At 50.4% G+C, this 14001-nt stretch overlaps 1 protein-coding gene across 8 annotated transcripts in view; it reads left to right on the top strand.

Moving 5' to 3' along the window:
- The window catches only part of LOC106629549 (uncharacterized), a 119552-nt gene that overhangs the window by 78572 nt on the left and 26979 nt on the right, over positions 1-14001 (top strand). For all 8 annotated transcript variants that reach the window (XR_012581439.1, XR_012581438.1, XR_012581437.1 and 5 more), the window contains exons 5-6: positions 8542-8641; positions 10025-13624. Coding sequence is in view for 3 of the 8 variants with exons in the window: in XM_074546346.1 (XP_074402447.1) it covers positions 13404-13624 (221 nt within the window). In the remaining 5 variants the exon portion in view is untranslated. The remainder of the gene's footprint in view (positions 1-8541; positions 8642-10024; positions 13625-14001) is intronic.

Raw genomic sequence — 14001 nt, 5'->3', positions numbered from 1 at the left:
GGGGTCCAGGCCCTACATTCATCTTTAGGGTCTGCTCTAGCTCCTCCTAGCCAAGAACCTCTTTCTGAAGTTCCCAGCATTCAGAGCAAGGCAGGAAGGCAGATTCATGGCTGGTAACCACCACAAATCCCCTGCAGAAAACCTTTGTGGCCTCCAGTTTCCCCATCTATAAGCCAGGCATTGTTAAATGGTATGCTCTTTGAGACATGGCTTTCTGTTCCCTCAGACAGAGGGACCTGTGGAAAGCTGCAGTGGCTGAAATCAGATGAGCTGATCTCAGGTTTCTGTGGTTGAAGTGACTCTTGAGGTATTAGAGAGTCTTTTTCTCAGCCCTGTGACCAAAGAAGAAGTAGAGAGATTCATCAGTTCTGCTTTTCAAGGTTGTTTATTTTCTCTGATCTGTTCCATTCTTTCTCTGACCTGTTAATATCTGTCCAGCAGGTCAAATTGTGGCACACTGACCACCCTTGGGGTGGTGTTAGCTTTTTATACTAAGAACTACGTGTACTTTATTTACAATAATTTTCCAACACCTATCACCTAAGTTAGACAGTTTGTCTCTACCCTAAACCAATCCATAAGTGCCACCATCACAGCAGAAGAAGGAGGAGGACAGGGCATGCCCAGATTCCTCCATCTTGCCTCTTGAACCCCCATTCTAAATCCCCAAAATTGTACTTTTTCACCCTGTGACAAATTACCTATTCTTCTGCTCAAACTCTTGTGGCTTGTAAATCTTCACACAAAGTTGGTAATTGTTTCCATGAGCTAAAATCAAAGGCACAGGTGTTTTTGACTCCGTGCCAAGGTCTCTGAGACCTTTGCCAGGGTCTGGAATCACCCAGGGCAGCCAGAGCAATGTCCTGGGTTCTGACAAGCTGATATGTCACATGCCAAGAGTAATCCTCGTTTTTGGGGGCTGTTCTTAACATATCCATGGATGTCCCAGAGTTAGCTTGATAGGAAGCAAGGAGTACCATGGAAACAGGACTGGGTGAGATGCTTGGGCAGTGGGGAGCCTTGGCAGGGCTCAGGAGTGGTGACAAGTGTGACAGTGTTTGCAGGGGTCCAAGGATGAGGGAAGAGGTGAGGATCTGACTCCATGTTTCAGAAGGTTTGATGTATTATTTTATGATATATATTATATTAAAACTATATTAAAAGAATAGAAGAAAAGGTTTCATCAGAAGGCTAGCTAGGAATAGAATAGCAAAGAATGATAACAAAGGTTTGTGGCTCGGACAGGGAGTCTGAGCCAGCTGACTGTGATTGGCCATTAATTAGAAACAACCACATGAGACCAATCACAGATGCACCTGTTGCATTCCACAGCAGCAGACAATCAATGTTTACAATTTGTTCCTGAGGCCTCTCAGCTTCTCAGGAGGGAAAATCCCAAGGAAAGGGTTTTGCAGAAAATATCATGGCTACAGACAAGTGCCAGTCTGCCTGGAAACAGAGCAAGAAATGGGCAGGATAGAGGAGACCACCATTCCTTGAATGACTGCAGAGAGAGCTGCCACCTCTGCTGCCTGTTGCTGGCCAGACCATGGTGTGACTGCTCATCCCCAGTGCCCTGTGCCCCCTCCCATGCTGCTGCTCCTATAAATATCCCGGTGGGAAGCGGAGCATGGAACCACCACAGATGGCCCCCAGTTCCACGTGCAGTGGCGTGTGAGATCCCAGAGAGGAGCTGTCAATACTGTGCCTCGAGCCAGCCATGAAACCTCATTAGAAATGGTGTCCTCTTCCTTCACCCCCCTCACCCCCTGGCTCCCTGCTCTGCCTCGCCTGTGTTCAGGCTCCCTTATTAAACATGCACTCCCAAGCAAGGAGCGCTGACTTTCCCTTAATTGAGGCATAATAATTAGAGCATTAACACATTAGGAGGGTGAGACAGCATGTTTAGCTTTTGTGATTAATTATCTGAGGATTGTAATAAGTTGTTAAGACATTAATTACTCTGGCATGTTTATTGCTCTTTATTGCAGAACAGACACTTGGTAGCAGCAAGTGCTGGCTCGTCTGGAAATAAGAGTGAGAAGTGGTCTGGTGGGAGCAGACCACCTACTCATCCTCCAAACTGAGCTGCTGCTGCTGGCAATGAGGTGGGGAAATCCCTCTGGCTGTGCCTTGGTGACCAAATAGGTTTATTTCCCTCAGCCGGATATAGAAATGGTACCCAAGTCCCTTAGGACAGTCCAGGACCCAGAAAGTCCTTTCTGATCTTTGCATCTGGATTTTTCTCCTCTTTCAAATGAAGTGTTTCCTTCCTGATGCTTTGAGCTCCCCCTGATTTGGATCATTGTGTTGCCAACGTTGAATAGCGTGGCTCAGTCTCTGTCTGCATCTTACCAGGAAGGTGTTCAATATTAAAGACAGGCTGAAGTTTGGAGCATCAGCAGAGGCCAAGGACTGAACCAGGACTCCACTGGCCTCCCTCACCCTGCCATTGGACTAGTTTTCCTTCGGAGCTTGGAGCAGGAGGTTAGGGGAAGGGTTGGAGAGGTTTGCTCTGCTGTAGCCTCCTGTTTGCACAGCAAGCTCCTCTGTGTACCCTGGACGGCTCCATGTGGGTTGGTCAGGCTGGGGCTGAGGGCGGAGTTCAGGCCTGGAGGATGAGTGGTTCTTGTGTGTCCCTGAAACTCTGAGAAAAACACAATGTCATAAAAAAAACCGTCATCAAACCAGCAGGGTGATGTGGTGGACCTGTTCCCAGTCTTCTGCTCTTCCCATGGAATGATGATAGTGTCTTCCCTACTCATGCTGAGGGACCCTCCCTGCCCAACCTCTCCTTGCAGTTATCTGGCTGGGAGGGATACAGGAGATGTAATGACAGCACCTGTCACAGATAAAGAAATTTGGGAATATTATGAAAAACAGAGGAACACAGGAGATGTGATGGCAGCCTCAACACCTGCCACAGATAAACAAATTTGGAAATATTATGAAAATCAAGAGGATGGGGAAGCCATAGAAGCAGTGTGTTGATATCCATTTCCTTTGGGACCCCTGGAACCCAATGTTTCCTGTCTCTAGGCTGTTCTCTATCCTTATTGCAGCACAGGGGGATCCTCTGTTGCCTCTTTTTACAGTTAAAACACAAGATGATCCTGACAGGTCTTTGTCCTTCCAGGACTGTCCCAGTGGTCACTTTCCCTGTGGCTCCCACCAGCTCAAGCCAGTGTCACTGTCACTCAGTTGTGTGAATGGCTGTGGAGGAGAATTCCCTTCCCTGTGCCTAATCTGGGCTCTGTCCTGTGTCAGCTGAATGTGATTTGCTGCCTTCAGCCCCTCAGAGCCCATCCTGGGACTGGCATTCCCTGTCAGGGCCCTGCTCTCTGCATTCAGAGTGTGGGACGTGCCAGCCTGGCACTCCCTGCTCTGCCTGGGGACAAGGCAGGTCATGACTTATGCATTTTATCATTACAAAGAGAATTTCCTCTAGGTGTGTGCAATAAGGCTGTGGGGCTGACCTGTGATCCTGGCACTGAGCAGCGGTAATGACTCCCCTTTGTGGGTAATAAGCAGCAAATGTACACATTTTGGGGAGATCTGAATATTTTTTTTTCTCTTTTTAAGACTGCTGTCTTCCTAGGCCAGACTTAATTAGCAGACCTCATTATTTCCTGAAATGTAACTTGACTTCTATTGAATGAGAATTGTTCAGTGGATGGGAAGCAGCAGAGCAGTGCTGCAATATTCATATTGTTTTAATTGCAACATTAACATTTCATGCCGCTCTTGGCACACTTTCAGGTGCGGCCCTTCAGCTCAGTGCCACACTCTGAAAGGCTGGATCAGAACAATTAGGATAGAGTGACTGGATTTCTGGGTTTTCTTTTTTTTTCCCCTTCTATTTTAATGAGCACAAGCTTGAATTCAGTCCCCCTACCTCCTTTTGTTGGGCAGAACAGGGAGTCACCATGCCTGGAGTGTAAATCTCCTTTTTTTTTTTTTTTGAGGAAAGGATGTTGTGTAGCACATGTTTAAATTGTGTTTTTGTGGAGCTGAAGCCCCACAGGTACAAGTGATACGTGATCCACCAAGCTGAAGGTGCCTCCTGGGATTTGACCTTTACCAGGTGAATCAGAGAAGTCCCAAAATGTGTCTGGCCAGCTGGGAGAGTGTCACGAATGAGCTGGAGGGAAAAAGGTTATTTCTCACTTCTCAGTTTCTGCCAGGGCTCTGGAATGCCTGAGGCTGGAAATGACACTCAGAACAGGTAAGGACTGGGTTACCAGTGCAGATCCTAAATGAGCACAGGGATCACCGTGCTCTATCCCCTAACTGCACACAGGGTTTGGCTTTGTAACAGGGGCATCAGACAGCTCTGAAATGCTGGGCTCAGCCTGAGAAGGGCTGTGTCACACTGGGGATGTGAGAACATTAATTAACTCTGAGGGAGAGCCAGGAGGCTGCTGTATCCCCTTCAAAAGGAAGGACAAAGGTTTCTGAAGCTCACTCTTTGCTCCTGGAAGAAGGACATCCATGCTGCTGCCTGCCTGCCCTGTGCTGGGGCTGGTGGGCAGCAAGGATTTACCTGAGTGTGGAGGAACGGGCTCCCTCTCAAGTGCCACCCATCAGTCAACAGCTTGATGAGTAAGTGATCCTGCTGAGAGCTCAGCAGGTACTGCTCCGACTCTGGGCTGCCTTCCTGGCATCTCCTGGCAGCAGTCTGAGGGTGAAACACCCTTCTGGAAGGTGAAATCTCTGTCCATGCAGTGGAGAAGCAATGGGAGAGCAGTGGGGGTGAGGGAGCTGCTCAGCCCATCAGTTCTCCGCCTTGGAGCTGGGCATGACACTTCCTTTTAGGCAGCAGCTGAACTCATCCATGGGTCTGGGAGGGTAATTAAGGGTGGTAATTAAGGCTGGAAATGCAGAAGGATTCAGCTTGGTCTCTGGAAGGAGAAGGGAAGGGCACACATTGCATTTCCATGGGCTTTCCAAAGGCTCACATGCCATCTTAGCTGGTTAGATCTCCTGTCAGCCAAACAGGCCTGAAACCTTCTGCTGTTGGTACAATGTGTAGTGGGATCCATAAAAGCTCATCTCCTCTGGATGTACCCTTTGGGATTGGAGTCTCTGCTGTCCAGTAAGTTATTTGTGCTGAATGGAGCATCTCCCTTCCCTGGGATATTTACGGCATTTCTCCCACACAAATTGTCTGATGTCTAATAAGGGATGATACACTTCAGTTTGGATGGTGCTAATAATGTCTCTCCTCTGTTTGGTAGTCTGTTCCCACGAAATTTATAGACTCTGACTGTCTCCAAGACCTCCATTGCTCTGTCACATCAGCTCGAAATCTGTTTGCAGTGTCAGGAGTTGCTGGGGAGTGGGCAGAGGACAGATGGATGCAGCAGGATCGCATATGCCCTGCATTCCTCGGGAAACGGGGCTGGAAATGCGCAGATCCGGGCACGGGGGCAGCTGTGGTGCCTCGGCTCACGGGGCTGGAGCTCGGGAGAGCAATCGGGCGGTGTGGGAGGAAGGTGATGAGCACCGAGCACGTTGTGCTGCCTGGGGCGAGCAGCAGGGCCCCGATGGGAAGCAGCCCCCGCAGAGGATGAACGAGCCAGCCCCGAGCTCCTGGCTGCTGTGAGGAATTGCCTGGCTAAAGGATAATGAATGCCGCAGCAGGAGACAGAGCGTTTCTCCGAGGCCATTCATCCCCTTTATCACCCTGCTAACAAGCCCCAGAGCGGCTTTAGAGAGACTGCTCTGGAGCAGCAGCATCCCTCAGCCCTGCTGCTGGTTGGGTGCTGCGGGCAGGGGTTCTGCATGGGGCAGGAGGGCTCAAAAGGAAAACCACGGAGCAGCTCTCAAACAACAGCCCCAGGTTTGAATCTCTGCTCTGGGGACTGTGCCTTGGCTTTGGTTTGGCTGGCATGGACACTGTGCCCTCCTTCAGGCCCTGCGTGGTGCCAACGGGGAGATCTAGATGTAAAAGCCAAGGTGCCAACTGGGAGATCCAGATGTAAAAGCCAAGCATCCATCTTTTTTAAAGTACTTCAGGGCAGCACCCTTTGGAGGATTGCTCCATCCTAACTCCCAGCTTGCCTAAGATTTAAGATCTGTAAGATTTATATGAGACCCAAGAGGAGTCTGGGGCCACCAGCACGTAGGTGAGTTGGTTCTGCTTCACTTGCAGCACAGCTGAGGCTGTGTGTGAGCCTGGTGAGAGGAGGAAAGGGCAGGAGTGATGTGCTCTTCATGAGAGCTAATAAAAGCTAATCCATCCCTTTGCTCCAAGACAGTGGGAAGCATTAGTGGCTGGCTGAGTGCCTCTCCCACTGCTGGGTGCCTGTGCCTTCCCGCTGGCTGGGAGCAAAGCGTGTCCTCCATGCTGGGGAAGGAGCTCTGACAGAGCTGTGCTGCCTGCAGCTGCTCTCTGTAGCTGCCATGCCTCCTGGGAAGGAAAATCTGCCAGAGAGCCCAGGCAGGTGAGGCTGGGAATGAGGATGGACATCCCTTGGGCAGTCTCTCATGGCAGGCCTCTGCTCCAAGCAAGGCCTGCCATGAGAGAGGCCTCTGCTCCAGGGCTTGGGCCATGGCCTGTGGGAGCAGAGGAGAGCATCACCTCTGGGTTTTGAGGAATGTTTGAAGGAGCTGGGGTTGTTTAACCGGGAGAAGAGGAGGCTCAGAAGGTGACCTTATTGCTCTGTGCACCTTCCTGAAGGGAGGCTGTAGCCAGGTGGCTGTGACGGTGTTCACAGGGGTCTTAGGATGAAGGAAGAGATGAGGATCTGACTCCATGTTTCAGAAGGTTTGATTTATTATATTATATATATTACATTAAAACTATACTAAAAGAATAGAAGAAAGGATTTCCTCAGAAGCCTAGCTAAGAATAGAATAGGAAGGAATGATAACAAAGGTTTGTGGCTTGGACTCGCTGTCCGAGCCAGCTGGGCTGTGATTGGCCATTAATTACAAACATCCAACATAGGCCAATCACAGATGCACCTGTTGCATTCCACAGCAGCAGATAATCATTGTTTGCATTTTGTTCCTGAGGCCTCTCAGCTTCTCAGGAGGAAAAATCCTAAGGAAAGGATTTTTCATAAAAGATGTCTGTGACAGCTGGGGTTGGTCTCTTTTTCCGGGCAGCACTGACAGAACCAGAGGGCACAGTCTCAAGCTACATCAGGGAAGGGATAGGTTGGATATTAGGAAAAAGTTTTTCATGGAAAGAGTAATAAAGTACTGGAATGTTCTTCCCAGGGAGGTGGTAGAATCACCATCTCTGGATGTGTTTAAAAAAGACTGGATATGGCACTTGGTGCTGAGAGGAATAGCAGATCTTTCTTTACAAACAAGCTGTGGGTCTGCTGGTAGATAAAACCAGCACTGGGGGATAAAAGAAACAATGGGAAGGATTCCCCTGATTGATGAATGGAAAAATATAATTGCTTTTACAAATAAACTTTAGGTTTGCTGATAAAATGAAATTAGACATTGAGACATGAAAGAAACAATGGGGAAGAAAACCCCCTAAATTCCACAAGAATTAAAAATGAAAAGGGAGGGTTATACATCAGAGGGAAATCTTTGGTATCGGGCATTCTGGGAAGTCTGAACCTCTCAAGTACTTCAGCCACTGGGGAAAGAGAGAAGGGAAATGTGCCTAGGAAATTGGGATAAAAAGGAGACTGCATCCTCCAAAAATTTGAGAGACCCCAGGGGAATGCCCCATGGCCTCTCCCTTTATTCCAATAAAGCCAGAAAGGACTCCTCCATCTCCTTTCTGGACATAAACCTCTGGTGTTTGTGGATTAATTTTCTTAACAGTGCTATAGGCTAATTGAGGTGTGAGGGCATAGGTCGGACTTGATGATCTTAGAGGTCTCTTCCAACCTCATTATTCTGTGTGATTCTGTGTGACTGGTGTATATGGGACCCTCAGAAAGGCTGGAGCCAGCTGAGCCCAAACTGGTGCCCAAATAGGTTGGAACACCCTCAGCAAACAGCCTGTGTGCTCACCTGTGCACTGTGTGTGCAGGTATGAGCTGTGCCACCCTGCCAAGAGTGATTTGTGTCTGGGGCACAGTGCACAGTGGGTGATCAAGTAGAAATAATTGCCTGTAATTGGAAGGTTTTACTTTTTCATCCTGTGTGTTTTCTTAATTTCTCCTTCTCCTCCTCCAGGTTTAGCTCTTGGGGAATGCATTTTGTGTGGTCCATGGTAAACACCCCACAAGCAGTGCTATTGAGAGAAGGGAAAGCAAACAGGGGATAACGTGTTGTGTTTGGGTGTCCTCAACAAATGCTGGTAGTGGTTTTATAGGGGCAAAAACGGAGGAGAAAAGCTGCAAAGCTTTGCAGATAGAGGGGGCAGAGTGCCATGAGTGATAATTGAGTGGTTCCAGTGAGGGGAGAAACAGCAGGAGAGCAGCAGGTGGTGGGGATGGCCTGGAATGTGTTTGCAGAGCTGTGGAGCAGAGGAGGAAGTGTATTGTGGAGCTAGGTGTCTCCTTGAGTGTGAGCAGCAAGAGGATTGTAATCCTGATTTTTTCTCTATTTTTTTTTTTTAATCAGGAGGTCTCCAAGCATTTTAAAAGGAAGCTAACATCACAGATTGAAGCCTCAAGATGGGATATTTTTCGGTGACCAAGTCTGGAGCCAGCCAGAGAGACCTGTAAGTGTTGAGCCTTTCCTCCCAAAAATTCTGCACTCCAGACCTTGGCCCCTCTCCCAGAGCCCTGTGCTGAGCAGAGTGATGATGGGGAGCTCACTGGAGGCCAGGCATGTCCCACGAGGTGGCACAGGACATGCTGCCTCCTGCGGCCACTGCTGTCAGCTGGATTGCCTCTGGAAAGGGAGGAGGTTGGCAAGCCAAGTGGCCTTTCAAAGCAGGCTGCAATTTAAAGGGTGCCAGGCCATGTGAGGCCCCCTGACCTCTCAGTGTGTTGGGAGGAGTTCACTTTCAGCCCAGAAACATCTGGTGCTTTTTCTTCTTCTGCCAGCACCATTAAATGTCGAGTTGAAGGGAAACACAATTCATCACCTTCCTCGTGGGCTGCCATTCAGCCAAGAGTAACAGAGATTAGCCTTCAATCACACCAGGGCTGGGGCTGAAGGAAACCTTCCCGAGGACACGCTGGAGCAACATTTTCATTAGCAGAGGAGAACATGATGGAGATGAAGTGGCCCTTCACCTCAGCTGCCAGACCTCTGGCCTGCCTGGTGCTAACAGGGAGTGCTGGTTGAGGGGCTGGGCCAGCACAGGGCTCTGAGTGCTGTCTGCAGCCAGATGTGAGCAACAGCTGGGACACAGCAAAGCACTGATTTTATATCTGCTGGGGGTGATCTTGGTTTTCCTCTTGCCTATGAGCTCTCACTGCTAGGAATAAACTGTCTCTCCTAACTGAGAGGAGAAAACATGTGCTAGGGCACACACCTGAGTGGGTGTGGGCCAGAAAATCAATGTCCTTGAGTCACAATGTCCATGGGGCCAGGAGGCATCACAGCCTGTGCCTCCTGCAATGTGTTTTGCAAATTTAACAGGACTGCCTTGGTGGTAGTAGAGGCTTTCTCTGCTCCATGGCAAGCTGCTCCACAGCTCTTTGCTCTTACTCTGCACCCCCCCAAGGCAGCTGAGGTGCCCAGGATTCACTTGTGCTGTAGATGTTGAGGAAACACCCCCTGGCCCCCAGCTGGGTGCCTGGCACAGGGCTGTCTGTCCCAGTTAATGGGAATTATCCAGCAGGATCCCTGCAGCCCTGGCTGCCATCCCCCACCACCTCAGCTCCCCGGGGCTGGCATGCTCCTGACAAAGGCAGGCTCCATCTCTTTCACTCACAGCTGAAGGATGCCTTGCCTGCTCCTATCTTGCAGGTTGCAGGAAATCATTTTAATTTGCGTGGCACATTCCTTTGGGCGTAAGTTGGGGGAGGAAAAGAAAAAATCCAAAAGAAACTCTGGCCATCCTGGGTATTTTTAGTTGCTTGCAAAGGACCATTAATATCTCTTTTTATCCTTTTTTTTTTTTTTAAATTCCCTGTTGTCTGTTTTCTCTCAGGGGCTGCCTGTGGTGCTGCATTGACATCACATCTCTGTGGTGAAGGTAGGCTGGTCCTCAGTGCTCCCTGAGACATGGACTCAGAGGGAGCCCCATCTCTTATCTCACTCTCCCTGGGCGCCCACCACATGCACAGCCCTCTGAGAAGGAGCTCCCTGGCTGGGAGAGTGAAGGCTCATAGGTATTTAAGCCTTTTGGGATGGGTTTTATCAGGAATGGGATTTGAGCTGCCTGAGAGGGAGGTGACACAGGCTGGCAGCTGGGGAATTGGTTTGGAGCATCAGAACAAATGGCTGCTGTAATTCTGGAGCATTCTCTTGTTAAGTTACCTCTCATGTCACCCTCCTCCATTTCAGAACTGAGAGGAAAACATGGCCTCAGAGCATTTTTCTCCCTATGATGCCTTCACCTTTCTTGTATTCCCTTTTCCCTTACAATCTCAGCTGACTGGGTCTCACTGCCAGCCTATTGAAAGGAAAGGCACGTGCTGGCTTATGGAGGGAGAGAGACCTGAGACAGGATAAATCTGTATGCAATGAGAACGGGGGGAAGCAAGTCAGCTGCTCTGACACTTTTATTATGGAGCCAGGCTGCTTGGGGATGAATCTTTCTTGAAACGTGTTGCTGGATGACATTTCTACCAGGTCTCAGCAGTAACCTTCACCAAGCCTTGCTGCCCAGCCCTGTGCTTGCCTTTTCCTGGGACAAAGGGAATGAATATCAGCTGGAAATGCCACAGGCAGCAGGGATCAGTGGGGCTCAGTGCACCTCCAGTGAGTCTGAAAGCACCTGGAGCTCTTCAGGCTTTGGTGACTCCAGCTTATGGCTGCATGTGTTGTTTTGCAAAGGACTTGTGGGCTCCTACATCTGTTCCTCATTTCAGAAACAAAGAGGATGCAGCAGAGACCAAAATGAAATCCTCCTCAGAGTTGTCCAGAAGGATGGATAAGTGCAAGAAAATATAATTCCATGGCTGTGGAAAAGGAGTATCCACTTGTTTAGTAACCTGGTAATGAGTGCTGGCTGTGCTCCATGCAGAGGCTGGGAGCCACAGGAGATTTGGGGTTACAGAGAGGGCTGGGCAGGGTTTGCTGCCCTCTCAGCTCCTTTCCTGTATCACTGTCAGCTTAGATTTCACATCAAGAGCGTGATGTTATGGCTGGCGGTGACAACAGCAGAATGTCACTGGCAAAGGTGAAATCTTTCCCTCCATCAGGGTAATTCTCCCTTCCCTTTCCCCTTCCCCTTGGCTTGTGTTGGGCCCTGCTGACTGCTGGTGCTGAGCAGGGCAGGCCCTCACGCTGCTCAGGAGACAGAATTTACTGTTCTGAGCAGCTCTTCCTGCTCTCTGGGTCAGTGGCTCCCTGTCTCTGCTGCCCCTTGGCTGCACAGTGACCTGGGACAGAGGGAAACCCCTCATCACTGCCTGAAACAAACTGGGGACATTGGGAGCTGCACTGTTTGCCATCATGTGCTCCTCTGCCATGCTGGCAGGCTTGTACCACTGGAGGTCTGCCAGGGATGTCCCTTCAGAGCCCCCCTATGCTCTTCAGGGCCAGGCCTAAGCTAGGTCTGGGTCTGAGGGGCAGCCTTACATGTCAATGGTTCATGTTCTCTGCAGGCTGCCTCTCACCTCCTCTGAGCTGGAGCTGATCATGTGGAAAGGTGCCTGTGCCCAGCTGCTGCAGCATCTGTCCCCAAGAGCCAGTTCAGCAAAGCCTTGGTGTTGTTCTGGGTCCAGCTTTCACTTTCCAGCTGGTTATGGAGAAAAGGATGAAGGTTCCTGCTGCTGCCAGGCCACAGTAGAAAACAGAGGAAGGAGACTGGCCTCTTAGTGTGCTTAAAGATCCAAAAGTTTAATTTGACTCTGCTTCTCCCTCAGCCCTGATCCTGTTGTATCTTTTCCATCTGATGCCTGAGTCTTTTTTTGTTTTGCTATTTTTTCCTTGTTCTCTTTCCCCCCTCACTTTATGAAAAATGGCTTTCCCATCTGCATCTGTCAGGAGCCTGCCTGAGCCGGGTGTACGGCTCAGTGAATATACAAATGTGTGCTTGGGTCATGGCCCCCCTGACAGGCCAGAGATGAATTCCAAACAGGAAGAACAGGGAGAAGAGCTTCTGCTGCCTCTCATGGTTGCTTTTGTTATCCCAAGGAGGTGTGAGAATCGCCTTTGGGAGCAGTGCTTCCTTCTGCTCCTGCTCTGCCTTACCAAGGATCAATTCTCTCTCATCCATCATCAGATGAGTCCTCCTTGCTCCCATCTCAGCTGCTGATGGGAATGCTGGGGAAAGGGAAAACTTTTTAATCCTGCTTTTTACTACTATTCTTTTCTTTCTGCCTTTTGCATCCCACCTCTTAGGCCCATGACAATGCATTTGGCAGGCTGAGCTTGAGCACACTCCATGGTCCAGGTACTTTTTAAAGAGAGTGAAGGATGAGGTAGAGGGAAGGGCATTGTTTTGTAGAATCATAGAATATCCTGAGTAGGAACCCACAAGGATCATCAAGTCTAACTCCCCTCCCTGCACAGGACACCCCAACAATCCCACCATGTATCTGAGAGCATTGTGCAAACACTCCTTGAGCTCTGGCAGGCTTGTGGCTACAACCACTGCCCTGGGGAGCCTGTTCCAGTGCCCAATCACCCTCTGAGTGAAGTTCATTTTCCTAACACCCACCCTAAACCTCCCCTGACACAGCTTCTTGCTGTTCCTTTGGGTCCTGCTGCTGGTCACCACTTTGACCTAAGCCCCTTAAAGGGCTTAAAATTCAGCTTTGGAATTTTTCAGCAGTGGTGCACAACTCCACATAGGATGCCCTGAAATCACCCGGATGCTCCTACACATTCCAGCCTCTCTGTTTCCCCTTTCCCTGCTGCAGGGGAGAAGAGCTCCCTGTGGGGCTCTGCAAGGAGGAGTTTTTGAGAAGGGAGAAGAGCTCCCTGTGGGGCTCTGCAAGGAGTTCTTGTGTGTATGCTGTGTACCTGCAGGGTCACTCAGGTGCCCAAAGGGAGCTGACAGCCTGCCCTGACACCCAGGGGTTTGCTGAGCTGCTCCTGCCCCTTGGCTTTGTGCAGGCTGGTGTGGGAGCTGCTTCCCTCACCCCCGTGTCAGAGGAGCCAGGCAGGCGGCAGGCAGAAAATGAAACGAGTCTGTCCATCCACGCTCTTGCCACAGCTACCTGGTCAAGGAGGGGAGATTCCTGGGAGGGCAGACCCTCACTTTGGCAGGAAGAGAGAGCAGGCAGCTTGAGCTGAGCTCATTTTTTCTCTAAGCAGATGGATGTTCAGTGGGGCCCCACAAAACCCCTCTCGCTCCAGGCTGTGAGCCCACCGAACCAAAGCGCTGTGCTGACACGGAGAAAAGCATCACTCCATTGATGCTCAGCCTGAGCTGCTGCTTCCATTCCACTCAGGACTCAGCAGCAGCCTCCTCCTGCCCCCAGCTCCCAGGAGGAGCCAGCTGCACACCTGCATCCAGGCGAGGAGGGAGCAGGAGCTGTGCAGCCACGAGGAAGGCACCGATGGCAGATCCCTGCAGCATTCCCACCCCGCGGGGCTCTTGGCCAGCGAGCTTTGAAAGCTCTCGGTGCTCCTGCAGGTGAGAGCCAATTTGTCTGCTCTCCTGCCCAGGTGCCATCTGTTTGTGGGATTGCCTGAGCGTGGATGAGCACGGCGGGGATGGCGAAGGGAAAAGGGCTGCTGGGGCGGGAGAGATGAGCTGAAAAGTTTCCTTGGGTATCTTCTGCACTTGTGGCTGCCGGTGCTGCTTCTCGTGTGCGCCGCGGTGGGGAAATCACAGGCTGTCATTTGGTGTTCCTGGAGCGTGATGGGGCGCTGAGGCACCGCTAATAGCAAACCATCATTTTAATGCTAATTTCCTCCCATTAGCTCAGGCTGGGGGAGGCTCAGCCTGGGTGGAGGGAAGCCATTAACAGATGGAGAAAGGGGGGGATGTGTGGAGGTTTTTTCTGCACC

The sequence above is a fragment of the Zonotrichia albicollis genome, chromosome 8 (assembly GCF_047830755.1).
Source record: "Zonotrichia albicollis isolate bZonAlb1 chromosome 8, bZonAlb1.hap1, whole genome shotgun sequence".
Lineage (NCBI taxonomy): Eukaryota > Metazoa > Chordata > Aves > Passeriformes > Passerellidae > Zonotrichia > Zonotrichia albicollis.
This window is presented reverse-complemented; position numbering and strand designations above follow the sequence as displayed.